Here is a 25,871-nt window from a genome sequence, read left to right as displayed (position 1 = left end):
AGCTCAGTAAGACATTCGCCCTAGCTATGGCAGCGTGTTTGGCCATTGGCAGTCGGCAGCAGACGAGTGTTGTGTTTTGGCTCTTGTCAGTTGTGAGCTGTTGTGTTTGAGTGCCGGTTGTAATGGAGTTAGGAGACCAACTCTTTCGGTGACACATTGCAACGATGGTATCTGAACTTTTCCGGTACTCTCTCCGCATACGGATGGCAGCGAAGATGCAGCACGGATGATACTTCAGTGTGCTTGACCTCTTCCGAGGAAAAGATGGCCGACCGCTCCCCCAAAATTTGGGGGATCAGGACCACTCTCTGCGCTCTACTGACGTTTTTGTGTTGCCCTGTGTTGTGTACAAGTGACAGCAGGCCCTCCATCAAACTGTTTGGAAATATTAGCAAGTTCACAAACCGTTCTGGACTCCACGATATCTTGAGCACTAATTTATTTCTGACGGCGTTCTCAAAGGGAGACGACGGTATGGTCACAAGGCAGGATACTATTGGGGACATTTATTTACAAGGTGAAGCAAGATCGCTAGGTTCACATCTACGAAAGATCAGCAACGAAGAACTTGGCGTGACAGCGATGCAGGTGAATAATGGGATCATTTTGTTGTCGATCGCATTTCCTCGGGGGCTTCTTGTTTACATGCTGTCCATTCGCGAGTTCGTACGAAACGGTTCGGTGATCGGGTGTATATTATAGTGTATTTTTAGCTCATTGTTTTTATAGGTCATAGGTTTTAGCAGTTTGTGCTCGAACGTGATAATGCTGTGACATTACTATTGTAAAGTAGCACGATCAAACTGGGTGCCGACTCTCGTCCTGTCTTGTGCAATTTTGCTTCTTTGCAGCATGACATGTGCGGCGTGTTGTATGCCGATCTCGCAGCATTGAAGCGCACTTTTACACCTGTGAGAGCATGTTTACAATCGCCCTCTATTCCGTTGCATTAATTTTTAAGGTAAATCAGAGCTGGGATTGGGACATGAAGAGTTTGAGACGACTTGTCATTAAGATCGCCTTGCAGTAATGTCTCTACATCGCGGAGGAGGTAACAGTGCTTGGGGATTAAATCCGAATTGCACAGTGTTATCCGAATGAATTTTGCATCCGGGTATTTTTTTTAGGGGATCACTGGGATTTTGGAGGGATCTGGGAATGGGAGGGAGCTGCATATTTTCTAATGGATTCCATGGATGTATGGATTTATAGAAATTTAATCACTTTACAGTTGCTAACACGAAGCTGTCTCCCCGTGCCTGTCGGGGCATGTGTTTCAGATACACGTGGACAAAAGGGTCTTCATTGATATGTGTGTTGAGTCTTCTTTTATGATGTTCGACTTCAAGTGCCTGCTATCAGAGCCACTCTTCAAGATGATCACCCGCAGGCTTGCTTGCCTGGGCATGTCTGCAGAGCATCTGATGACAGTATAGCATAGACAGTATTTTGGGAGGTGTTCTATGGGATCTTTACACGGTTCTCCTTTTCCCAAATGCTCTACCACAGGTACAAGTTTGGTGGGATTGAGCCCGCCAAAACCATCCTCTGGCTATGCCACTGCCTGATTTACGATTGGGCATTTGTGTTTCTGATTTCTTTGCAGCACACATTGGAAGTTGGTACTCTGTGGTCCCAGACCCTGTTATTCTTGCCAACTATTTTGTGCGTTATACCATAAACCTATTCTGCACAGTCAACATCGACCTTGTATTTTAATATAACCGAGTTAATTCTGTTCAAATTAATTTATCTAGGCATAAAGTGCTTAGGGGACACAGTAGAGAACACGATGTATAGACATTATCAAAGTATCTGGGCTGTAGAGCTCAGGAGTACATGTGTTAAGGCTGTGACAGACTTTCTTCAAGAATGTAACGAGCCTGAAAGGAGTAAGGTCCGTGTGGTTGTTCGCTCCACGTTTTCAAGGTTTCGTTCTGACTGTGGTCGGTAACAAAATTGATTGTTTCATTTAACTCAGATTTTTTTTTTGGGCAGTCCACTCATACTCTTCCATCTTGGCACATAGATTAAATGCAGAGGTAATAGCTAAAGCTGATTACTGTGTTCCCTGGCCTTATCTCTACAAGTTTGACATGTAATATGTTTGTTGATCATAAATGTGCGCCTTGTAGGTCTTATCTGCTTATTGTTACATAGAAGCCGTGTATTGCCTGTGCACTTTGTAATGTGAAGTGTGATCATCTTGTTCCAGGGCATTTATGACAAGCTGCCGTTTGCAAAGTCGACTTTGGATGCTTCCAAGCACCTCAGTGAGGTATGTCGTCCTTTTCTTTTTTCTGTATGGGACAAAGATTTTGAAAATGACCATTCTACTGCACGTACACTTTCACAACAATCTGTATTGTCTGGTGTCTGACAGCACACATGTAATGTTGTCTAAATTTTGAAACCATTAACACATACAATCTCTTGAGGATACCCTTTCTTATGGGACGCAGACCACACGAATATTGGTTGGAACGAAGTACACCTTTGAGTTGCGTTTGCCTGAGCTGAGGTACACATTTTCACATGTTCAGCAGGTACATACAGTATCACACCGCAAAGAGACTGTTTCAGATGTTATGCATTACTACCCGCGGCTGTGGGTACCCACTGGAGTCGCAGTGTCAAATGCAAAGCTGTTTAGTTCTTTTTGTGGGCAATCATAAAACCTTGTAGCTCTTGTAAGCAGCCTCCGTTTACTTATTTTTTCTTGTTTTGCTCTCAAAAGTACAAAATAAAAGGTCGAGGAGCACCCACATATACATAATGGTATGGTAATATAATGGTACTCTTCCTACTTTGGTTCCACCACAGGATGTGCTCATGGCATGCTATTAACCAACTCACTCGCACCAGTGCACTTTTGGATACGAAGGCCCATTTCAGTGTTTGCTGTTTCTGCCATTATGGTATATGTTGCTGACACGGATTGTGTAGGGTTTGAATTTGAGAAGCTTACAGGTGCACCAAACCGGCAAAAAGTATCCCCGGCATCAGCAAATTTTCCATGTGTGCTGTGGACGTACTCCTCTGGGGTGACCACAACAGTGATTTATCCAGACCCCCCTACACCCCCCCCCCCAAATGTCCAGTAGCACCGCTTTTAACTTTTTTACCTGTGCACCCCCTACAGGGGGTGCCCTTGCAATTTCAGCTTTAGTCACATGTTGGTAATGATATGTTAAGCTCTAATGACGTAAGTATAATAATGACACCCCCCCCCCTTTTTTTTTTCTCCAACACCCCTCCGTGGTTGGGTTTCTGGATAAACCACTGGGCCACAATATAAAAAATATAGCCGCAACATAAGCTCTGTTTTCTGTTTTACGATCCATGCCAGTATTCCGTACTGTTTACTATGCACAGTGCTTGGACAGCCCAAGACCATAATGGTCGTACCGGCGTGATAGTACTGGCAGTAAAGCCCGTTGTGCGCGATAGTTGCCGTGACAACGCGCACCGAAGGCGGCCGTCTTCAAGGGATCGTTTCCCGAAACGCCTTGTCGCTGGAAAGCTCGTAAATCGTTCACCGTATGCGTCGGCCTTATCGTCGGCAGTTCGCGTTATTGGTCTTCGTGGGGATGTTTGGATTCGCTGTCGGCGTTTTCAGACGAAGGAAGGGGTTGACAATAATTGTACGAGAGGAGTTTTATTACGAGTCTTCGTTTGATGGACGCGATAAATGAAGGAACGGGACGGGTTTATTATTGGTGCACACCTCTCTCTCTTCTCCGCTTCGCCTTTTCATCTCCCCTTACTTTTGCGCAAGAGCCGCATGTCATGGGTGTCTGTCAGTGAAAAGAATACAACAATGTTGCCACTGCTGTTGTGGTTCCCTACGGGCTTGTTATCAAAACGTTGTCAAGAAAGGCCATCAAGAAGCTTGTCTGGTTATCGAAACTGCCCGCTCTCCAGCATGCTCATTCATGCTGAATGTGACGAATGAACACGATGGAATTTAATGTTCTAAGGCTGAAACATAGAATAAGGGGCAACATCCAGAAGATAATAAGATGAAGATAATAAAACAATAATCCAGAAGATGTGGGTTCGAGTCCTGCAGCTGGCTAACCTTTTCAGTGACGAATGAGTTGAGCATGAGTGAGGAAACTGAGAACTGAGCGCGAGATGAGTGAGCAGGGAGTGAGTGAGTGAGCGAACGGGGAACTGAGCATGAGCAAAATTCACTCTTAGCATGAGTGAGCAAACGAGGAGGTGAGCATGAGCGAAACTCGCTCGTGAGCATGCTCAGTGTGGCGAATGAGCTGAGCATGAGTGAGTTGAAATGATGCTCAAGTTGGGTGAACTGAGCATGAGCGAACTTGAGTAACGCTCACGCACCATGATGCCACACCGCCCAGTGTACTTGCGATTCCAGACGAACTACTGCCTTACACCCTACATCACAACCTACATGTTGTGCGAGTGAGCGAGCATGAGTGACCGTCGGTCACGAGTGCCGACCTCTGGTTTGAGATTGTTCGTTGCCGACTTGTCATTATTTATTTTTTATTTATTTTTTTGTCGTTAGGCGTCACAAGCACTGTAGGCTGTATTTGCTTTTCTCATGAAACTCTGCGGCAGAACCGGCGTCAACAATCCTGCTTGGCGTGTCGTGAACACGATAGGAAATACCGCAACCCGAACCGTCATCCTGTTGGGCCGCTGTGATCCCTCTTTTGATTGTTGAGGCCCCTCACCACGTACCGCCGGTAACACGATCTCTTATTCACAACAATGCTCGCTGTCGCCTCGATTGTTGTACCGCAATAGAGTAGCTAATACTGGCCTGTTTTGATGCCGCTCCACGCTGCAGGTTGGGGGCGCTCTCATTTCTAGCCGCACGGGGACTTCGATGGGGGAAGGGAAGTGGCATAATTCTGCAAGGGGGGGTTGAGGGGACGACCATCTCAGTGGGTTGCTGCTGCAGCGCACTTCAGGAGAAAAACGAGTTTTAGTCCCCTTCGGGACGAAATGCATGGAAGCTTTTGCGAAGTTTCGGGATATATGTTCTGCTGCGGGCAATATACAGTCAAACTCCTTTATAGCGAACACCCTTTTAACGAAAATACCACTACAGCATTCTTTTTTTTTTTTTTTTTTTGCGGTCCGCTGGAGCCCTATAGGTCCAGTAATGGACATCCTTTTTAACGAAAATACCTTTACTGCAAATTTTTTTTGCTGTCCCCTGAGTTTCGTTGTAAAGGAGTTTGACTGTATTTAAGATGGTGTAGGAAAACCGAGAGGCACGGACAAATTATAATATGTATTTCAGATTAAGTTGGATAAAATGAGGAGTACTTGCATCTATAAGGGGACTGGGCGCTGTCGTTACCCCTCAAACCTTACTCTCTTTTTCGCCTCTTTTGATTCACGTGACCACACTCTCCCCCCTCCTTATTTTTGTACCTGATGAAATGCAGACCCCCGCATGGAAGCTTGTACGATAATAAACGGTAGTTTCTGTGTCTTTATCTTTGTATCATCAAAGTGTATATATCAGAAAATTCTGGGGGTGCTGGAGAAATTCCAGTTGCCACATTCAGTGGCCAGACGAATCGTTGCTACGTCGAGTAGATATCTCACCAGTCTATTTATCAGTTTGCCGAAGGTTTTCCACCGTACGCCAAAAGGGTTCTTTAAAGAAACCTCCCCCCGTGTCGTACGACAGCCCCGAAAAAGCATGTTCTTAGTGCTTTTTCTTTATCCATGTGGAGTTGATCCAGCACTCTGCAATAGTGCTTCCCATTCTGTCTGCGAGACGACAATGCTTTTTTTTTTTTTCTTTCTTCTAAAAACATCACTTCCACTTGGCTGGTCGCAACCATGTTCTCCCGTCGTCCAGTTGCGCCGAAGCGCAGACCGGGTTCTTTCCCTTCATTCGGCCAGCCATTCTTGCCGAGCCACCGTGGGGGGAATGAAAGAGAAGACGAGCGACCCCTCTGTAATTTGGCCAGGTTTCTTCAAGAAACCCGTAGGCGTTTTAAGGTGGAGGGATGGGGGGGGGGGGGGGAGCGAACGGCAGAGGTGTGAGTTCTTTCGCCGCTAGATTCGTGAGAGGGGGTGGCTGGGGCCCTTTGAAGCTCTCGCGTCGAGCTGTGTCACGTGCTCCGCGGGCAGTTTGCAGTTTCGCCAAATGTGAGCGTCTTCAGTGATGTAGATGGAAGTCCCGTTGTTTGACTGATTTCATTTGTGCGTTCTTTCTAGTAATTGACGCCTCCCGAGTCCGCCGAAAGCCTGATTGGCTTTCAAATTGATTGGCACCAAACATGTCCCGATTTGAGGGAACTGTCGAAAAAAGTTCCGATCACATCCCCATGGACAGTGATGTCAGAAAGACTCTTCAGAACGACGGTTGTCATAGCTGATAAAAAAGAAAAACGCTGAGCGGGTGAGAATGCTGGTGTTTTTTGAACAAAAAGCTGCATTACTTTAAAACTTTCAGCTGGTTTTTGTTTCTTCTTTATTTTATTTTTTTACACTGCTCTGGACTGAAAGGCATGATCTCATATGGATTAAAAGTAACATAGTTTTTCTTTTGATTGTTTCTTAGTTTTATGGAAAGGATTCAGTCTCGAGAGTTTATGTATTTCCTGTAGTCGATGAACAACATGTTAACTAAATTACATTTAAGAAGTAGTATATGGGTATGTTGTCTCCTCAAAAGTGAACTATTATTTAATTTGTTTTTCATAAAACAAGGATATCAAATTTTGCTTCAAAACACTTTTCAGTATAAGTCTTTTTTTTTTTTTTTTGCTTTTTAAACTCTTTTCTAGCCGTGGTGAACGCAGACGACAGCACAAGGTGCTGTTGTCTGCTAAGCGTGGAGTACGTAACTCCCGATATTCCGGCATTGTGCGAATGTTCAATATGGCAAGCTGCTGAATTTCTGCCTCGTTAGCTGTCTCTGTTTCTTTTCTCTTTTTCGCTGGAATATTCCGTAGCGATCGCGTAGAGCTTGCATTCCGCCGTGTTCCCATCTTGGAAATTCTCTCGCGCAACTAGAGAATTGCGACTGTATTTAAGTTGACTTACAAAAATTGGCAACGTCAGTGGAGAAAGGACTTGGCATCACGGACTTCTAGCGCACATCCAGCGAGCGCGGCAAATACTGTTTCTTGGACCAGATGGCGCTGCGCGCGCCACGGTATATAACTTTCAGCGTGTCATCATAAGGTTGCAAAACATGGTGTAGTTCACTGAATACAGAACAACACGTTTTCAGGCACAGATGGTTCGTGCTGCTGAAGCGGCCCCTTTCGGTGGCGCTTGCCAGAAAGCACCCGTATGGTCGGTTGCAGCGAACCGTGTGTCTATGCACGGAGATGCAGGACTTGAACACATATGACTCGTGCAGCTCATAGTTGGGAAGTTTTTGTGGCACACTCGCGTCGGTGCAGTATACCTATATATACAGGGTGTTTGCTCTAACGTGTCCGGAAATGTTATGTAAAGCTATACTTGACTAAGAAACAGGTGCTACTAGTGAAGCAGTACCTGTTTCTTACTCAAGTAGCAGAAAAATACCACTTGCTTCTCTTTTATCGCTCGCTTTAAATATAATTTCTGGACACGTTAGAGCAAACACCCTGTATATATGTATATATACAGTCATCAGTGCAATAGTTAATCCAACATATTGCAGTCCATAAATATTTCAAAGGAACGTCCACAAAACACTCTTTTTTTATATAGGCACGGTTTTAGACTTTCTTCACTGGAAGCATGAAACTCTATCTCAATTAAGTTATTGATTTGCCTACCTATGTAGAAGGGCATTAATGACACCATCGATGCAACAACTTGCATCAGTTGTGTTGCCTCAAGTGAATAGCGGTGGAGAGGGTGCTGCAAGCTACGTGTGTGATGAACCCTTGGCCGAATAATTCTTCTCTGTGCCGTCGTACGCGTGTGAAAAATTGTGAAGCACTTTGGAGGCAGTCTGGCGGCATCTTTGATATGACGTCTTCTCGTATTTCAACCGCGTGCAGCCTTAAATTCGTTACGCACGGGGTACTTTTCGAACGAGGGGAACACTTTCGGAAGCACACACTCTTCGAGAGCTCTTTGAATACCGCCGCCGGAAACATCAAACAAAAATTGAAAGCAGAAAGTTGTGTTGGTCTATCAACGCACGTCACGCTTAATTCCTTCACTCGCAGTCAAGAAGCGAATGCGTGAACTATTCCCCCTCATTAGGAACGCAGCGTGGGAAAACGTCACGCTCCGGCACCTCCCACAGCGCATGCGCGGCGTGCCGCTTTGCGATTGGCTGAGCGGCTGTAGCGCGTCGTCTGCTATGGAACGTTGATGAGAATCTACCAATTATGGACGCAATTTGGGCTTATTAGCTGGAATTAGGTATCGTTTAGACGATGAGAGCTTCTTTGCCGACAAAGCTTATACTGTGCGGGCATCGTCGCAATTAAAGGCGATGACCCCCAGAGAAGTTTTTTGTTATTACTGGAAGTCACTTTCTTTCACCTTGTGCTACAATTGCTACTAGTGTCCAGTTTCTCGCGGAATTTTTAATGAACTTGTCGTCGAAGAAGATGGCGATGAATGCATTTTTGCAGTTCAATATATCATCCTATCCTGTGGAGTGATTAGGGAGTTAGATATTTCGCGTGACAATTCGCCCTGCTCGGGTGATGTACGCTTTCCATTTCCGTCTCAGGATGAAAAACTGCGGACAGTCTAGAGTCCCGTGCGTTCTATGTTCACTTTGTTCCTGGCTGCACGGTTCCTTTCATGTCCCCCTCTGTCTCTCTCGCAATATCCGTTTTTGGATCCCGGCATCCCATGGTCTGAAGCATCCCGGCAACAATGCCGCCTTCTTGTGTTCCTTTTCGTTCGTCTGCGGCGTAATTTCCTAGGGCCGCATCACCTTTTCTTCGGTCCCCCTCCCACCACGCACACACACACAGACACACACTGAATAGAATTATCACCCTCTGTAAAAGATATGGGCCGCCTGCTTTATTATTTGGGCGGTGTTCTGACGAGACCTCCAGAAAGTTCGCGCCTTCGTGGTAATTCTACTTTCGTACAACGTCTGTAGACGAGTCCTCCGGAATTTTAGTCGTGGGAGGCTCAGAACTGTAGAGCATTTGTGCGCGTTCTTTACAGGGGCAGTGTACTGTTCTTAGTTTGCACGCTCTTTCTTTTTCTCTCTCACTCTCTCGTTCTCTGCTCTTAGGATGAACAGGAGAGGAAGTGGGGACAAGACGGTCGGTGTGGTTGTGTGTGTGTTTTTTTTTTTTTTTTCAATCTAGAGTACAAAAGCACTATTCTTACGCGCTCAGACTGGTAGTCTCGGTTGTTTGTGTGTGCCTTTCTGCTCGTTTTTTTTATATATTTTTTAAAGGCTTTGAGCCGGATGTTCTTGTCGTAAGACAAAAGGCCCTCTGCAGGGTTTGCTGCTGCAGCAGCTTCCCGTTATCAATTAGACTTTTTCTATCATATCTCGTAAAGCCTGTGAGGTTCGCATTGTACACCGGAAGATGTACCAGCGGCATGGCCGAGTGGGTCGTTGGCGGTAGCCATGGTCGTGCTGAAGACTGGGAGGTGGTAGGTTCGAATCCTTTTTTTCCGAAGACTTCCCAGACGAATGTCGGCACAGTTCCCCCCGAAGTCGGACCAGGACGCATACCAACCCCCCTCCCGTCCCCCAGTCCTTCCCGCTGTCGCCTCTCCATCTGCCCACGTCTGTATACGCCGCTCATATAGCCACAGTTTCTTCGCGGCGCTAACACAGAAATAAAAATTTAAAAAAGTACACCGGAAGATAGGGAAATCTGCATGATAGTTGAAGCTCCAGTTGAAACCCGAACATCCATGTTAGACGCCACGGTTCCTCTCAAGTAGAAGGTTATATAGGACAGCGTCATTGTGCAATGACCGCGGACATCGAATGCGAGACCGATATCGCAAAGGCAACACACGGACGAGCTGTGCGACGCACACGAAAGCGCGTCAATTTTAGCAGCCTTTGTATGTTTCATCTGGCAACCTTGCTGCACGTTCGTGTTATGCACTCGTATATAGTTCGGTTCGATGAACGAAGCCTGGCAATGCGCAGCGGTTTCTTCTTTTCTTCCACCGCTTTTTGGATTGGTGTGAGGTCTCTAGCTCTCTCTCTGTTTTATTGTTGATGGGCGTATCTGGTTGCCCGCCAATTTTTTAACTTTCTTCTCGACCATGACGCCTGCTCTGCCACATAGCAGATGATTGCAGACGACAGCGCAATTCCGACCAGTGGCTCCGACGCAGACGACGGACCGGGTGAGAAAAAAAGGAAACGATAGCTTCGTTCTCGCCTTCTCCTAAATTACAAGCAGGTTTCTTGTAATTCGAGGGGCCGACGAGGGAAAATAAAAACACAAACCGAGAATGTGGGAGGCGTAGGCTTCCCACCGTGATTCCCTGCTGTGAGGAAGTTGTACTCTACAATCGACAACAAGCCGTACGACTGTGTTTGGTAGAGCGACCGGCGGAAAGTGTGCGTTTGAGAGGAGGAATGTTTTCGGGAAATCGGGAGCAGAAGGAAATTAGCAGTCGTGTAAGTTTCCTGAAGTACGACCTCGGAATATGTTCCTGTGTGTGCGCTGGCAGAGGTAAACTAAAGAAGCACGACTTCCCGTTTTTTGAATGTGTCCACACTAATGAATGCCTGTACGTTGCCTATGGGCACTTTTGGCACTATGGGTACTTTTTATTGCATCTATCACGGACGTAACCTTTATTCGAAGCAATCAAACTGCTATCCGTTGGTGTCGTAGTGTGGTCAGTGTCCCCGCTACTCTCTGTTTCGCATTTCTGTTCAACCACGCCAGCTCGTTCAAATGATTTCATCACCGGCGACTTGACATCGTGCCAGGCCATGGTGTCTGTACCCACTTCGGTACCTCTACGTACTGCCCTGCCCTCTCTCTTCGCGCGCTCGTGCTCGCTGTCAATCATCTATTCCACTTTTCCCCAAATTTGGCACTTAACCGAACAATTCATGCCAATGTGGGCATCAGCAGCTGGTAGCAGTTGCATGACATATCCTTTGGAACGTAACTTTCCTGGAAAATAGCCCCATGTGTTGAACACAATGGTAATGTCCTCTTCTGCTACTCCCATGTGTAATGCGCGGCGATAGATAACACACACTTCCTCTTCGGGATACTTTTTTCACCGGTTGCACACAGGAAAATACGCTACTTTATTTCATTCGAATTTCTATAAAATACTGGACTTCCATATCAGTCGATCAGCCTGGTATCTCTCGCATGGAAACCAATAGAAAGCTTGGGACTTTCTGTTGGCTTTCATTACCTTTTCTTTCGATTCGTTTCGTAATTATCTACACACAGACACCAGGTCCACCTGAACCCAGCATACAAAAAAAAAAAGGAAACTGAAAAAAAACGTACTTTCCACCTTACCGCATGCATGCACATATGGAAGAAGCTTGGCTTTATTTGCACGTCTCCACACGAACGTTGGTCTGTCTGCGCAGACGAGAGTTTGCCTTTTATCGTTCGTGTGTTGCTTTGGGCGTGTAGTTCCCAAGCAGACGGCACTTTTTTGACGAGCAGCGTACTTTACGATCGCAGATTGTTTGGTCGACCATGCAAGTTTCTCGTCTGCAGAGCCGCTTCGGTAGTTTCGGCGTTCGCATATGTATTCACGAAAGGAAGCGTTTTATTGCTGTCCCTGGTGCCGCAGGCGGAAGAAGCTAATTCGAAGTTGAACCGCGAGGGGGCGACAAAGGCGCTTTTCAGGTCGGCGGCATTTCTGCGTCTGCTTCGTCTGCTTCCACAATGGCAGAAGATGGGGGCTCTTCTGATGTTGTATGCGAGGACAACTGCCTGAAAGGGTGTCTCCGCTCCCTCGAGGTTGAACGGCGAGGGCGGCAAAGCCGGCCGCGAGACCTTGAATGGGAATCATGTTTAGTGGTGAAGGTTGAAAGGAAAAAAGGGAGGAAATAGAAACAAGCCGAGAAACATGACCACAAATGACCTTCGTCCACATGGATGCGCAGCTGGAATTTTGGGGTTTCGTCTTGAGCAACGTTTAGAAAAAAAAAATAAATAAATACGAAAAATAAATGAACACGAAAGAGAGTACTGGAAACTGCCGTGGTCCGCGTGGAAAGCATTGGTAGGAAGGAGACAGAGGACGCTTAGCAAGAGCTGTGGAACAATAGTGCCGTTGTGTATTTTAATGTTCTGTATTTTTGTGTTTCTCTCTCTCTCTCTCTCTAAAGAATGGAATTGGAAGTTTTGGGGTGACCCAGGGACTTGACGGGTCTCCTTATTAGGTAGGTCTAATACAGTATTGGTCACATCACACATTTCGAGCAGGATTTAACGCTCTAGCTTTGGGATGACCGGGAAAAATGCACACCTAGATTCGGACCAGAAGCAGGAGACAACCGGTACAAAATTCTTGATTCTTTATACGCATTCACAAATATTTACCTCGCTGCACATACGTTCCTCGCGTCGCAAAGCCACCAATCATAGGAGACGCGGGAGACGAAGTTAGTTCCAAAGTAACTAAGAGAAGTCATTGACAGAATGGCGTAAATGCAGGCTAGCTGGTGGATAAATTCCATGATAGGCAAGCCTCAGCGATGGGCAAAATACGTAAACAAACACGAAGGCTTCGTGTTTGTATTTGTTTACGTATTTTGCCCATCGCTCAGGCTTGCCTATCATGGTAACTAAGAGAAGTTTTTTTTTTTTTTTTTTTTACAAACTTTGCAACGATGATGATGACCTTAGCAGCTAACGTTGTACGCATCGTGCATACAAGACAAGCGAAAAAAAAGTAATCGGCGACGCAGAAGGCTCGAGTGCGATGTTGCAGCGAAAAGAGAGAGAGAAAGAAAAAGTTTCAAAGGCAATAACAGCCACTGCAAGACATAAAGCCACTGTTTGACCTTGCCAAACAAGCTACAATGCGACCAATTCGGCAAATGTTCTGGAGCTCTTTGTCCCTTTTGAAGCGAAATGATGGCGGAAAAGAGGCCCTTTTGTGCCATTTCCCAAAATCCCCGCGCCTTTATCTTAATGGAAGGCAGTTAAAAGCGCCGGCCTTGTCAAAAGCAGTCGCCCGCGGGCGCGCGCACAATACCGTGTGGGAAAAGCACGCGTCTCTTTTCTTATCCTCCGCGAGGGATATCTCAAATTGGCGGAACTTGTCAAACAAGAGATCCAGCGCACTAAAATGTTTGTACTTGTGGGCAGCGATAGTCGGCGATACCATCGAATGCGCGGGACGAGGGATTGAGGGTGTTTCACATGAAAGGAGGGCGATATGTTCAAGTATAAATATGGGCATTCTGTGTTCGGGTTAAACCCGTCTTTATCGAGTGTAACCCGATCATCGTCACTTAGGGCTGAATACAAAAACTCTCGAAAACGAATTTTGCAAACTGCAAATGCGTCCGCCAATACGGGCACCGAAGAACGCTAGGCCCGCGAATTCAGCAGTTACCCGCCCGATTTTACCCTGTCTTACGGCTCTTGAAACAAAACTCGAATTTTACCCCCGATTTTTTTTTGTAAGAATAGCCCACCAAAACAAGGGATTAAGTATAAATCACAAAAGATGAATGATTGAACGTAATCCGCCATTTTTATTGCCCCCCCCCCAGTCCCTACGAAGTTAGCCCAGGTGTTAGAAAGTCGTGTCGGTATCGGTGTTTGTCGCAGTAAACGGGACACGAGATTTGACACACTCTGCCTGTCATCATTACGGACATGTTCCACTTTTCCTACAGCCCTCGGTGCATATCCGCGACTGCACTATTGTTTCGTCGACGGTTCCGTAACATTTCATCGAACGCCATTTCGTCGAAAAATGGACGTTTCATCGGTGACCGCCGTATCATCGAATCGCTTTTTCTTGCGGCAGCGTGTGAAATACGCAAGAGGCTCTCCCGACCTAACCTTGGTCAGTCTCGACGGTCCCCTTCGATGAAATGGCGTTCGATGAAATGGGAGGACACCCGCGTCGACAGATCGAGAGATCTCGCACCTTGTCTGGATTATTCCTTTACGCGCCTACGACCACAGGAGTAATGCAGAACAAAGTATATTACATCTCGGAAATGAGTAAAACTAATGCATTACTTTTTGTGGCAGGGTAATGAGTAGTATGATACCATTAACATTTTAGCCTGTCTGGCCAAAATGTAATGACATCACTCATTACTTGGATTGAAAAAGCATAAAAGTAATGAATAAATTAATGTACTACTTTATAAACTTGTAATGAGTAACAAGGATGTATTATCAAAAGTAATTTCCCAAACACCACTCAGTTGCAAGAAGACAGCAGTAAAAAACACAGTCGCAGTGCCTGCTTTGGTGAGCCGTATTCTAACAATTATCAACCTAGTACAAACACAAAAGTCAGCTTCTAGTTTCCTCTGTGCATGATCTTGGGATAATTGTGAATAGTGTTTAATTGTGTACTTCTGAATAGTGAATAGCGAACTTGCGAGTAGAGCACCTGAGAAGTAGTTTTTGGGGGTGGGGTAGGGCGAGAATTTTTGTTGGGAATAGCAAAACAAGTCGGGAGACGAGTTCAATTTCTCCTTTTTTTTTTCTTACAAACAAACAGTCAGCAGACCGGGGTTTGGCGCTGTAATTGCATTTGAAGGGGCTCTTGGAACTCGGTAGGACGGCGTATAACATAATTTGCGGAGGCTTGAACGAAACGAACAGCTAAGACAAGCCAAAGCCAGCGAGTGCCCGTGGCTGGACTCGAACCCACACCTGACCGGGATACTGCTGCGTATAAATTCATATCAGAAAAGAAAAGAGGGAAATCGTGGAAGTTGATCTCTGGGAAATCCACGCACTCAAGAGGCCTGCTCCCATCCACAGATTGAGACGGGTGCAGGACTCCTGCCAGACATAATATTCTCTCTCATCACATTTAATTGTAAGGTAACGCTGGATGTGAACAAACATCCAACTCCCTAGTGCGGCCGAAACTTCAGCGGGAGCATCGCAATGAACACCGAGATGATGATGATGATGATGATAGAGGCAACAAAACAATCACCTCGCGTTCCCAAGAAAGAAATTCCCTCCTCGCGATGGCTGTGTGTTCGGGGGGGGGGGAAGAAGGAGGGGGGGGGTTAGTGACTACATGGCATATCTGAAAAGCGCGAGGAGGGTTGGATAATGAATCGCCGCCTTTAGCTCTGCAGAGGCGCTATGCCGGCGGTCTTCTTCACGCCTCGGACGAAGCTGACCTTCTCGTAATTCGTTCCGGTTTTTTACTTCTTTCTTTTTACCCTCCCTCCCTCCTTCCTTCCCCCCCCCCTCCCTTTCGTGATTGGTGCATCCAAGAAAGGAGCCGGTTTTTGGATATGCGGGCTTTTATTGTTGTTCCTGCTGCTGCTGCGCGGCTTCAAAGTGTGATATTAGCGCCCCCTTTCCCTTCCCCTCTTCCTTCCCGGCTTTTTTTGTTGTTGTTGTTTCTCCCTTCGGACTTTCGATGTACGTGGTGTGCGAAGTGTTGTCTGTGCGATGTTCGCGCAGGTCATGGGACGAGAGATAGCGGCTGACGCTTCCGCTGCAGGAGCTGCGGACATGGTCACTTTATCTTTATTTTTTTAGGGATATTTTAGCAGTTGTAAACAAAACTTGTTGGAGGCAAGAGAGAAAAAAAAAAGGGGGGAAGAAATCGTGCCGACTTTACAACATTTTCTTGTGTCAAACAGGTTGTTATCTGCAGGAATGACACTTCTCACGTGTGCTTTATGGCAAGGCAGGGAGGGGATGGATGGCAGGTGGTCTTCATATTCGGATGAGCTGAAGTGTGGCACCTGTTACGAGGATTTTTGGTGGCGTAAAATATTAGTTAATATTAGCAGGCATCCTCCAGACGCAATGAACGGTTGCCCATTTTTGTAAAATTCACAATGGCGAACAATGACACCGTAAAAATTTAATCTCGCTCCAATACGTTGCAAACCCAAGCAGACGACAGTCTCTACATACAGAGGGTGCAGGCTGTATACATGTCCGGTACGGAGGTAAGATTAACAAGAAACGGATAGTGCCTTGCGATTTTCTCTTTCTGAAAGGCTGTTCGACCAAATCCCGTTTTTCATGCACGCATGCAGTCGCGTTAACATCAGAGGAAAGCAAAAAGAGTGGTAATAACCTCGACAGGTAGCGCCACCAGGCGCGAGATTTCGTTCTCTAATTTACCCGCTCCCCCCATCTCTTTCCCAACACGAAGCACGAGAGAGATGTGGCAGTTCATCTTAATTGCCCTGCAAGGTGTGAGCTCGGTGCTCGTAAATAGCTTATAGGGGTGAATCGCAACGAAAAAAAAAGTGGTGGGGGGAGGTATCAACGCGGAGGAATGCGAGGAGGTCGTCTTGAACGCCCCTTTCCCCCGCCATGCGAGCAGCGGCAGAATTTGTGTGTGTGTGTGCGTGCCATTGCACTGGGAAGGCTTGCGTTATTAGTCAGAAGTGGGGGTACTACTTAAGGCCTCCATCTGACCGCCCACTTTGTTTTAAATGCCTGTCGAATGCATATTAATAGCTATCGCGGGTTGGCAAAAGAATTTTCAGCTGTCGGGATGGCTTTGTGAGTGAAAGGGCAGCGACGTTCTTTCTTTCTTTTTTGATTATTTATTTATTTATTTATTTGCTGGAGCCACAGCCAGTGCTGTGGGCATGAACAGACTAAATTGTGGGGTTGAGCCAGCAGTAATTGGCCAGGCTGTGGCAATGTAATTTGTTTGTAGAAAGAATAAAACTCAGGAAAGGTGATCTCTTTCAGCGCATGTATTCGTGTCTGACATCTTGTGAACTGCGTTTGCGCAGGACAAAATCGAAGCAGTGGCTTAGCCAGCGATGTTTTTTGAACACGGCATATCAAAGCAATCGAGCATTCTCCTTGATTTTCCTTGTTTCGAGCAGTGATTTTCCCAGCACCCCTCCACACACCCCTAACCCCCCCCCCCAAAAAAAAAGAATTTGTCGAACACATCCCAGGAATTTCTCATGAGTCTTCAAATTCTTCTCATTGCTCAGAGTTGAAATCAGACGCTCTAGGGCCTAGCTCAGACGGGCTCTAGCCCCCCTACCTGGTACGACCCGACCCACACGGGGGGACCAGTGTGACGATCGCGAAAGTTCGTGCAGCTTATGGCGTCTACCTAAGCAGCACTCTTGAGTGGTTTTCAAAGTATGAGCTTTTCAAAGTACTTACAATCTCGTGACACCACCTCATTGGACATGACAGCCTATACATTTAATCGTATTGTGAACGTCCAAATCAATTATTTTCGTTCTTTTTCAACCGCATTTTGCGGTGTGCACAAGTATGTGTGTGTTGTCGCACCCACGATCAGCGGGGGGAGTGGGGCGAGTATATGTATCGAGCCCCCCCCCCCCCCCCCTTACCTTGGGGATCTGGTTACGCCACTGGTGTGCGCTTGTGTTTTTTTTTGTTGTTTTTTTGCGTTTCTCGTGACCTGTCCTCGTTTTCTGTTTTTAATGTCACACAACATTTTTACCAGAAATGAAGATGCTCGCAACTCTGAACTGCCTAGGTGGTATTTTGAGAGCAGCAAAACAGTGTTCACCGTAATAAAGGGTTACTGTTCGAAAATTGAATGTCGCTTCTTTTAGCCAGAAACACAGTTGTTAATGGGCAAGTCATCTAAAACGCATTTTGTACCCCCCCCCCCCTTCCACTTCTTCAAATCCCGATTCCCCCAAAACGGAAATCCTGGGAAAAGCCACTGGGTCACATCATACGTGATGTCATAGGATATGGTCACGTGGTTGTGACGTCGTGTGACACCGTCACGTATTATGTCGCACCCCCCACAGATTTCCAACACCCCCCCTAGAAGAAAATCCTGGGAAAATCACTGGTTTCGAGAACGTGAATTTCGAGATCGGGGATTTCCAAACCGGGAATATCGAGGTCTACCCGCCAGAGAGAATGTTTCGTGTGATCCCCTCCCCACAGTGGCGTAGCCAGAACAATATTTTGGGAGGTGTTCCGCGCGGACTTTGCGTGGGAGAGGAGGATTTCGCACTCGTTTCCCTCTCCCAAATGCACTACGAAAGCTACGTTTTCGGGGGGGGGGGGGAACCTCACTATACTGAACTGAACTGAAACCAAGTATGTATTGTTCTCTTTGCCAGGAGTAGTCATACCTAAGGATGTCACTGCTCTTGCAGGACACCTTGCAGATAGACGTGATAAAAGCTTTGAGAACCCTTGTCTTTGAGACACAAGTAGGTCTGTTGCTCGCCAAGGTGCCCAACATCGCAAAATGAGGGCCTACGTGCGATAACATTTAGATAGCTTTATTCTGTGCAATAGCGGTGGAGTGGCAGACCATTGTCTCAAGTAACGCACCCACTACGGAGATAATACGGGCTGTCTGCAGAAGTATTGCGCTCGACGAGTGCATACTTGAAATATTTGTGTCTTATCAAAACAAACATGTGTTCGGAGAACGATCACAATTCACTAGAACATCTGAGAATAATAGTGTCCACATTATGTGCAATCTTCCACTTGTTGTAACAGGGGCACATACTGAACTTTGTGGGAGGGAGTGTTATGTAATGCTAGAAATGTAAATAATTATATTATAGAAATTAATAACAAATAAATAATAATTGTTTTGTTTGTTTGTTTTCGTCTGTGCAGATTGCGGAGAAGTTTCACAAAAAACTTACGGAGTACATATTCCTCCTAAACCGAAGTTCGGACGTGGTTGAAAGCTTGTTCAGGATGCGGCACCGACTGGGACTGTCCACCGTGAACCCATGCTGCCTTATTGACCCAAGCATCCTGATGTAAGTTGCTATTCGTTTTATGTCGATTTCATATTTAAAGGGGCAGTTCACTCTCCAGGCATCAATTTGTAGGGTTTGTTTCGTTTCTGTGGGTAGCACCTTCTCTGTTTTAACAAATCCCTGCTTTGCTCTTCACTTTCTTGAACGCAACCATTTAATATCAGCATTATAAATCATTGGGATCCTCTGGAAATATGTCGCCAGACGTATTTATTTCAGTTACGCTAGGGGGCAAACTTTCTCTTTTAAGGAGTAGTGTTCACTGTGGCTCATAATGAAATACTTTGCTCTCTCATTAGAATGGACAACTACTTTGGTACTGAAGTGACAAATACAACAACGTGCGACACCGCCCCAACGTCGCTTCCGAAAGGAGTCTTCAGTCCGGGACCAAATATTACCGGAGGTTCGTTTTTGGCATGCGAGACCAGATTAAGAAGTGGTGCAGTGCACAGTGGTGTGTGTGTGTATAATTGACCGCATCGTTTCACCCACAGTGTTTCGAACCAACCTTCAAATGCACCCATCGATAAAATGGCAATATTTCATCTCCTCCTTCGGAGTGCACACCGAATTCCCTGCCTACACTACCGTTAGGAAATGGTCGTGCAGGCACATAGACGATTTGCGACACAGGTGAGTTTTGCAGTATTGCACAATGTTGCTCAAAGCCTATTGCAGTTTTTTTTTTTTCCTTTTTGTGTCAAAAGTAACTTTGTATTGAGGGTCAGAATCACGCCACAGAGTCATTTGCGGGAACCGGAATTGGCAAAAGAAGTTAGAGGCACTGTTCGATATTGAGCTGATGTAAACTTCAGAGGTCGCTTCAGTTCTGTGAAAAGTATTCTCGGCAACGCTCGCCTTCGATATCGCACATGTTCGCTGGCGCTTAAAGTTGTGATTCTTTGGAGGCATCCAAAGAATAGCTGTGTGGAAAACAAAACAAAAAAAAACGCACCTCTAAAGTATTTTTGCCACGTCACTGACGGCCATACTAACATGATTTCTTATCCCTCGTGTCGATTACAGGGACATGTACCTAGCCACTGTTAGACCCTACACGAAGCATGTAGTGATCGTCATCGACCATGGCAACTCTTTGAGTCCGAACCAGCTGATGCTTGCGAAGGCTGTTGGAAAATATGTTCTCTCCGTTCTATCGCACCATGACAAAGTATGTGTGACAGGGATGTGACGTTGTATGTTGGATGCAAGAGTGGAAGCTGTAAAATGCATTCGTTTCATTATTAGGTTGGCCTTATTGGGCTGGCTGCCGAAGCTCACATTCCTCAGACAGACAGTTGTCTCATGGAAGGGATGGCAGACGCCACGTATGAGACCAAGTACCACTTTGGCCGCTTTATCGATAATTTACAGAAGGCACCAAGTAAGTAACCCTGGTCAGAGCAAACACAATGGTGTTAGAAAGTAAACTTCACCTTATTGCGTGTCTTTTGTGTTGCTTATTTACGCGTTGCTCACCCGACAGATTCAACAAACCACCGCACAGGATTCAAGAGGGCGTTCGACATGATCAGCAAGAGTCAGAAAACTGGAACAAACGGTTCAAAAGAAGGTGAAGATTACGGAGCAATACTGTATTTAGTACCAAGCTTTTTAAACCAAAAAATGTAGCGCACTAGAGGGGGCCGCATTAACTACGCAAGGCTGTATTGATGAATGCCCGTGTTTCTTATTTCTTGCTGATATCTGCAGTTATCCAAGACAAAGTATGAGGTTCATAAGATAAAATTGATAACAAAAATGCCTGTAGCAGCTGAACTATACATTGAATGAAAGGCATATGTGCTAAAATTTCACGTAACGATTGCAACTTGATAGAGTTCTTTCTGAAAAAAATTTTAAAAAATACTGCCCTGTTAACATTGTCTGTGACCTATACTTAGAGCCTTGTGTTTTACGGTGAATCCAGTTTACCCTGATTTGCATCATCGTTACTTCAGGTAGAACCCGGTTGAAAAAAAATCAAAACGAACTTGCCATGGTGCACAAATTCAGGCACCAATATGGGGAACCCAGCACCAGAGATTTTTAAAAAACATGTAAACCTTGCACGTGTGCCTATAAGTTGGCCTTCTTGTTCTAGGCGAGGCTGTGATTGTGTATGTCAGTCGTGGCTTGCTGTCTTCCATCGCGGATGCACGTCCCGTATTTGAAACGATCGCAAGTGGGCAGAAGTTGACTGGACATCGCGTTGTCATCAACACCTATACAGTTGTCGACAGTGAGTATAATGGACGGACCCTCCCCCTTTTCTCTTCCCAGAGGGGATGAGTCGTAATTTATGAACACCTTCACAGATGGCAAGCCAATAATGTACGAGACCTCGTTCTTGCGGGACATTGCTGAGCTCAATTTCATGAAGTACAACGTGCCAAGCGCCCCTGCAACAGGAGCAAGGGTAAGGATGTTTGATGCCTGCAAGTCAGTACGGGCTTTCAAAACGCATTATTCGTCTTCGGAATCTCTCAGGGGTCGATGACTGTCATAAACTCGACTGAGAACTTGGGCTTCACGATCGGAAGGTTCTATTCTTCGCTACCATTCGCAAGGCCTGAGGCAACGCCGGTGTTTTCTCTGCCGTGGTGGGACAGTGTTAGCAAAGGTAATGAACGAAGCGTAACAATGTTCTTTTTCGGGAGTGAATGATTTTGCACTTTTCAGAGAAGGGCTAATGATCTTTTTTTTTTTGTTCCAGACCTTCTTGTCAGCATTAGCAAAGCAGTGCTCTATCGTGGTGAGCTTTTGGGTGTAATAGGCGTGGACGTGCCGCTCGCTGATATTGCTGAGGACATCATATACTCTTTTAAGTACCCAGAAATATACAGCTTCCTCGTTGACAAATCAGGTAAGATTTTTTGAAGATCGTAAGTACTTTTTGACGAGTTACGGCGATATTGGTGACTACGTGTGTGATGCATGCATTGTACAGTACAATGCATGCATCACGCACGATGCAGTACATGCTGTACATGCAGTACAGTACAATTTGTACTGCATCAAAGTTTTGCTTTGGAATGGGCATTTCATTTGAGTAAGATTAAATAACCCTTTTTGGAGCACTCCACAACCTGAAGAAATGATGTTATCCTAAGTCAGCGTAAACAATTCTTGTTTGTTCTGCAAAGTAAGCAACCATTTTCTGTCTGATTATTAACCCATTTTAGAGCAAAATTTGGAACTATGAAAAGAACCCATACTGTAGATTTAATCAGCAGTTACTTTATGCACTCACTATCCAGTCACTATAATCCAACAAAAACCCTTGTGGTCTTGAAGGGCCCATAAGCATTCTTGGAAGCGAAGTACTCGCTTGTAAAACAAAATGTTCTCTCGTGTCACAGGTGTAGCTGTTATGCACCCATCGTTCCCACGACCAGCTCAAGTGTCCGAACAGCCCATGCATACCGATATTTCACATTTGGAAACAAGGCCAAAGTTCAGCCTAGTGCGTCACAAGATGCTGAAGTGCGTATGCCACTCGGAGTATTTTACAAACTGATATTCAGCGATGGCAACTTAGCAGTGCCCTGAGGTGTATCAGTCATTTTATATTTTTTTTTTTTTTCGATCACGCGCAGTGACTCTGCTACAGAGGGCAGGCTCGCAATAGCATCCGTACTCGAGCCCGATAACTCCGACAATTTGATAGAATACGAGCCCGTCGAGCATCTGTCCCAGGTCATCTACCACTGGAAGAAGGTAAGGCTTCGTAGCTCTTGTCATGTCAGTTTTGGTTGTCTCTTATTGCCAGGTCATTTTCTGACTGTCAACTGAGTCGTCAGTGCTTGGGGTTCAACGTTGTTCAGAGTTTTTTCTTTATCTGTTCTTTCTTTCTTTATCCAAGAGCAGCAGGTTTTGTTTGCCTTTTAAGCATTGCTGTCTTTGAAATTTTTGCAGGTTGAAAATACACCGTACATCATAGCTGTAGTTGATGTAGAACCAGGAAAAGAGCACCCGGAATTGCATGGAATCCAGACTTCAGTGCCAAGCGACTTTTACTACCACCGGCTGGACATTCTGCCTCCACCCAGACTGTGTCGGCACATGAAACAGCTGTCGACTTTGTGTACGTTTCGCCCGTATTGTGCTTCCACGAAACAATGGCAGATTTATTTTTTTTATTAGATATGAGGCGGTTCTAGCAAAGCTTTTTCGATGTCCATTAATGAATGCTGCGGTCTTCTTGCAGCTGGGAGTACGGTGTTCCTGTCGGCAAGAAGTTTTGTCTCGCCGTTTTGGTATCTAAATCACAAGGAAACGCGGCAGCGAGTTGAAGCGTACATGGCATACCTGACGGACACAGCTTCGTTTGTTCCAAATCCAGGCTTGAAGGTAGGTGGATTCAGCAGAATGAAAAAAAAAAAAAAAAAGTGCATTGGTTTTTTTTTTTTAACTGAAACCTTAAAGGAGCACAGAAAACATCACAGACACGATCATTTTTTCAAACCAAGCCGTTAACCTGACTGCTAATACGCACCATGCGAAGTGATTCACTCAACTGATGCATACATATTGCGGAATTCGATTTCGAAAATCGCGACCGTGCGCAACGGTGGCAATGCCCGCAACTAGCCGCCAGAGTTGTTTTGATGTCATCGTGGTGCAACCTGCTACATGGTTTGCTTGTTTGGAGAAGCGTCGTCTGCTACACAGAGAGAGAACTGGGAGTAGAAACGAAAAAGAAAAAAAAGTGCGAAAAGCGCCGGCCCTGATTGGAGCGTGGTCCTTCTTGTAACCCTGATGACATCACGATCCTCCTCCTCCTCCTTTCGGCCTACAGAGCGAACGGGAACGGGAAGTCGAGCGGAATTTTTTTGTGTTAGTTGTCACGTCGAGTTACATCCTTTCGTAATTCGCCAGGAACAGAAAATCTTTTGGATGGCTTTCTGGGCTCCTTTAGCAGTGTTCCAGTTGAGAAAAAATACGTTTTGTGATGAGAAATCCGTCCTTATTCTGAAAGGTTGCAGTTTTGTAGAAGTGCAACTCGTCATGTCAGACCTGATCCTATGCCTGATGTTTGAAGCCTTTTACTATCTGTGTCGGTGATCGGCTATGCAAAGTCTGATTATATCTTTCTTTTTTTATCCACAGCCTGGAGTAAAGAGTGATGTGCTGGCTCTGACACGGATCACATCTGATTGGAAGAAGACTTACGAGAACAGTGAATTCACAAAACATGTTGTGCGGAGGTATGTGTTGCTTCTGCTTTTGTAATTAGTAGTTAACTATTTTTTTTAGTCTTACTAGAATATGTCTTGTACTCAGTCCTCAAGTTTATACCTTACAGTGTTGTTTGTGCCAGTTCTGGGCATTTTGCTGATGTTTTCATTTTATTAGAATGTTCGAAACTCGCCTGTTAGATCGCCTCTCTCACCTTTTGCACTTACCATGGTATCAAATAAAGAAAAAAGAAGCTCGCTGTCCCTAAAATATACACTTCAGAAATGTTTGTTCTTTGTCTTATTGGTAATCCATGAGTAACAGAAACCGGAGAGACAATGGCTGACTTGGAGGCATCATGTATCATTGCTTTAAGAATGCTGTCAAAAAGTCCCCTCACCAGATGTCCTACAGTCTTGACCAACAAACTAGAAGGGTGTCCAGTGCAGGGTGCCCAGTGCATCTTTTGACATCAGCTGCTCAAGCACTGCTAAAGAGAGGATTTAGTCGAGCACAGTACCACCTTCAAACCCCGCCGTCGACATATGTGATGTCGCAGCGCTGTGCCATATACTCGCATAATGTATCCAGCAGTCTCAAGAATATCACGGGAGGGGCCAACGTGAATGTTTCCTTCACAGCCCCACACAAACTGGCTAGGCTTTGCATGATTAGCAATCCAGAAAGAAATTCAATACAGCTGTGCACCAAAAGGCACCGTGATCCCTATATAGAACGCATAAACAATGTTGCATATTTGATCTTCCTGCCCTGTTGTAAGCAGTATGTGAGCCAACAGGATCAATTGGGTCAAGTCTGCAGTCTTTTGGCATCAACGAGCAACCGAGAGCACAGTGCCATTGTTCACTTTTATCGTTCTTTAGTTGTTTATGCGCACAAGTTACTGTGAAACATTTCATTAAAAACTTTAGAAAATATGGTCCACTTAAGAAAATTCCAAAAACGTGTGCTTTGTAGTCAAAAGCTGCTCTGCATACATATACTGCCCCTGGAAAAAAAACATGCATGCATTCCATCCCTCCTGGTCACGAAGTCAACAATCCCAATTTTCCCCCGACAGGTATGTGGCATCACCTGGTGGCGTGTTCGTGGTTTACCCTGGTGCTGTACTGGACCAGAGTTACGACCCAACTGAGAGAGAGTGGTACACCAGGGCACTAGAGCATCCAGGACGAGTGGTCCTTACGGCGCCGTACTTGGATGCCGGTGGCGCTGGCTACATTGTCACTCTAAGTCATACTATTTATGAAGCAAAGTGAGTATGACATCGTGAGGCACAATAGAGCACTGAATGGGTCACATTCTTCTGCCCTGACCCAACCTGAACCTGACCTGCCTCTTATTTACCCGCCCCGGTCCGAGCCCAAAGTATTTCGAGGTTTCTTGTCCCAGGTTTTGCCCGAGCCTGAAAAATTTCTAAAATACCTATCCCGGCTCGTCAACTATAGAGTAGCGGGCTATAAAAGTCGATCATGTCTAATTGAACCCGTACATTGTCAGTGTTCGCACATCTTTCTCGGTCTAAATACTGTGTGAACTTCATTTCAGGCCGGACGCGTTGCACAGTACTGCTGATGCAGTTGTGGCAGTCATAGGAATGGACTTGACGTTGGGCTATTTTTACAAGCTGCTGACAGTCAATATGGATGTGTGCGAGCAAGATAAGATAGCGTAAGTATGACAGCTAAAAATATAGATACAACAAAAGTGTGAGGGGATTCTCTCAGATTATGCAATTTGATGGACAATTACTTGTTGTTAATTATACTTTGCGGTTGGTTACCCAGGGAACAAGTATTTCTTT

General features: G+C 45.6%; 1 protein-coding gene across 1 annotated transcript in view; it reads left to right on the top strand.

The window, feature by feature from the left end:
- The first annotated feature begins 23 nt into the window (after positions 1-23).
- Positions 24-25,871, top strand: part of LOC135391145 (VWFA and cache domain-containing protein 1-like) — a 33,082-nt gene continuing 7,234 nt past the window's right edge. The window contains exons 1-19 of the mRNA XM_064621258.1: positions 24-588; positions 2,216-2,278; positions 18,714-18,862; positions 19,162-19,268; positions 19,360-19,498; positions 19,892-20,036; positions 20,114-20,249; positions 20,352-20,438; positions 20,970-21,107; positions 21,184-21,284; positions 21,356-21,488; positions 21,582-21,731; positions 22,228-22,351; positions 22,465-22,585; positions 22,784-22,952; positions 23,076-23,218; positions 23,978-24,075; positions 25,128-25,322; positions 25,616-25,738. Coding sequence (XP_064477328.1) covers positions 265-588; positions 2,216-2,278; positions 18,714-18,862; positions 19,162-19,268; positions 19,360-19,498; positions 19,892-20,036; positions 20,114-20,249; positions 20,352-20,438; positions 20,970-21,107; positions 21,184-21,284; positions 21,356-21,488; positions 21,582-21,731; positions 22,228-22,351; positions 22,465-22,585; positions 22,784-22,952; positions 23,076-23,218; positions 23,978-24,075; positions 25,128-25,322; positions 25,616-25,738 — 2,645 coding nt within the window. The 5' untranslated portion in view covers positions 24-264. The remainder of the gene's footprint in view (positions 589-2,215; positions 2,279-18,713; positions 18,863-19,161; positions 19,269-19,359; positions 19,499-19,891; positions 20,037-20,113; positions 20,250-20,351; positions 20,439-20,969; positions 21,108-21,183; positions 21,285-21,355; positions 21,489-21,581; positions 21,732-22,227; positions 22,352-22,464; positions 22,586-22,783; positions 22,953-23,075; positions 23,219-23,977; positions 24,076-25,127; positions 25,323-25,615; positions 25,739-25,871) is intronic.

This window comes from Ornithodoros turicata, chromosome 4, assembly GCF_037126465.1.
Source record: "Ornithodoros turicata isolate Travis chromosome 4, ASM3712646v1, whole genome shotgun sequence".
Taxonomy (NCBI): Eukaryota; Metazoa; Arthropoda; class Arachnida; order Ixodida; family Argasidae; genus Ornithodoros; species Ornithodoros turicata.
The sequence above is the reverse complement of the archived record's forward strand: the minus strand, read 5'-3'. Positions and strand labels throughout refer to the sequence as shown.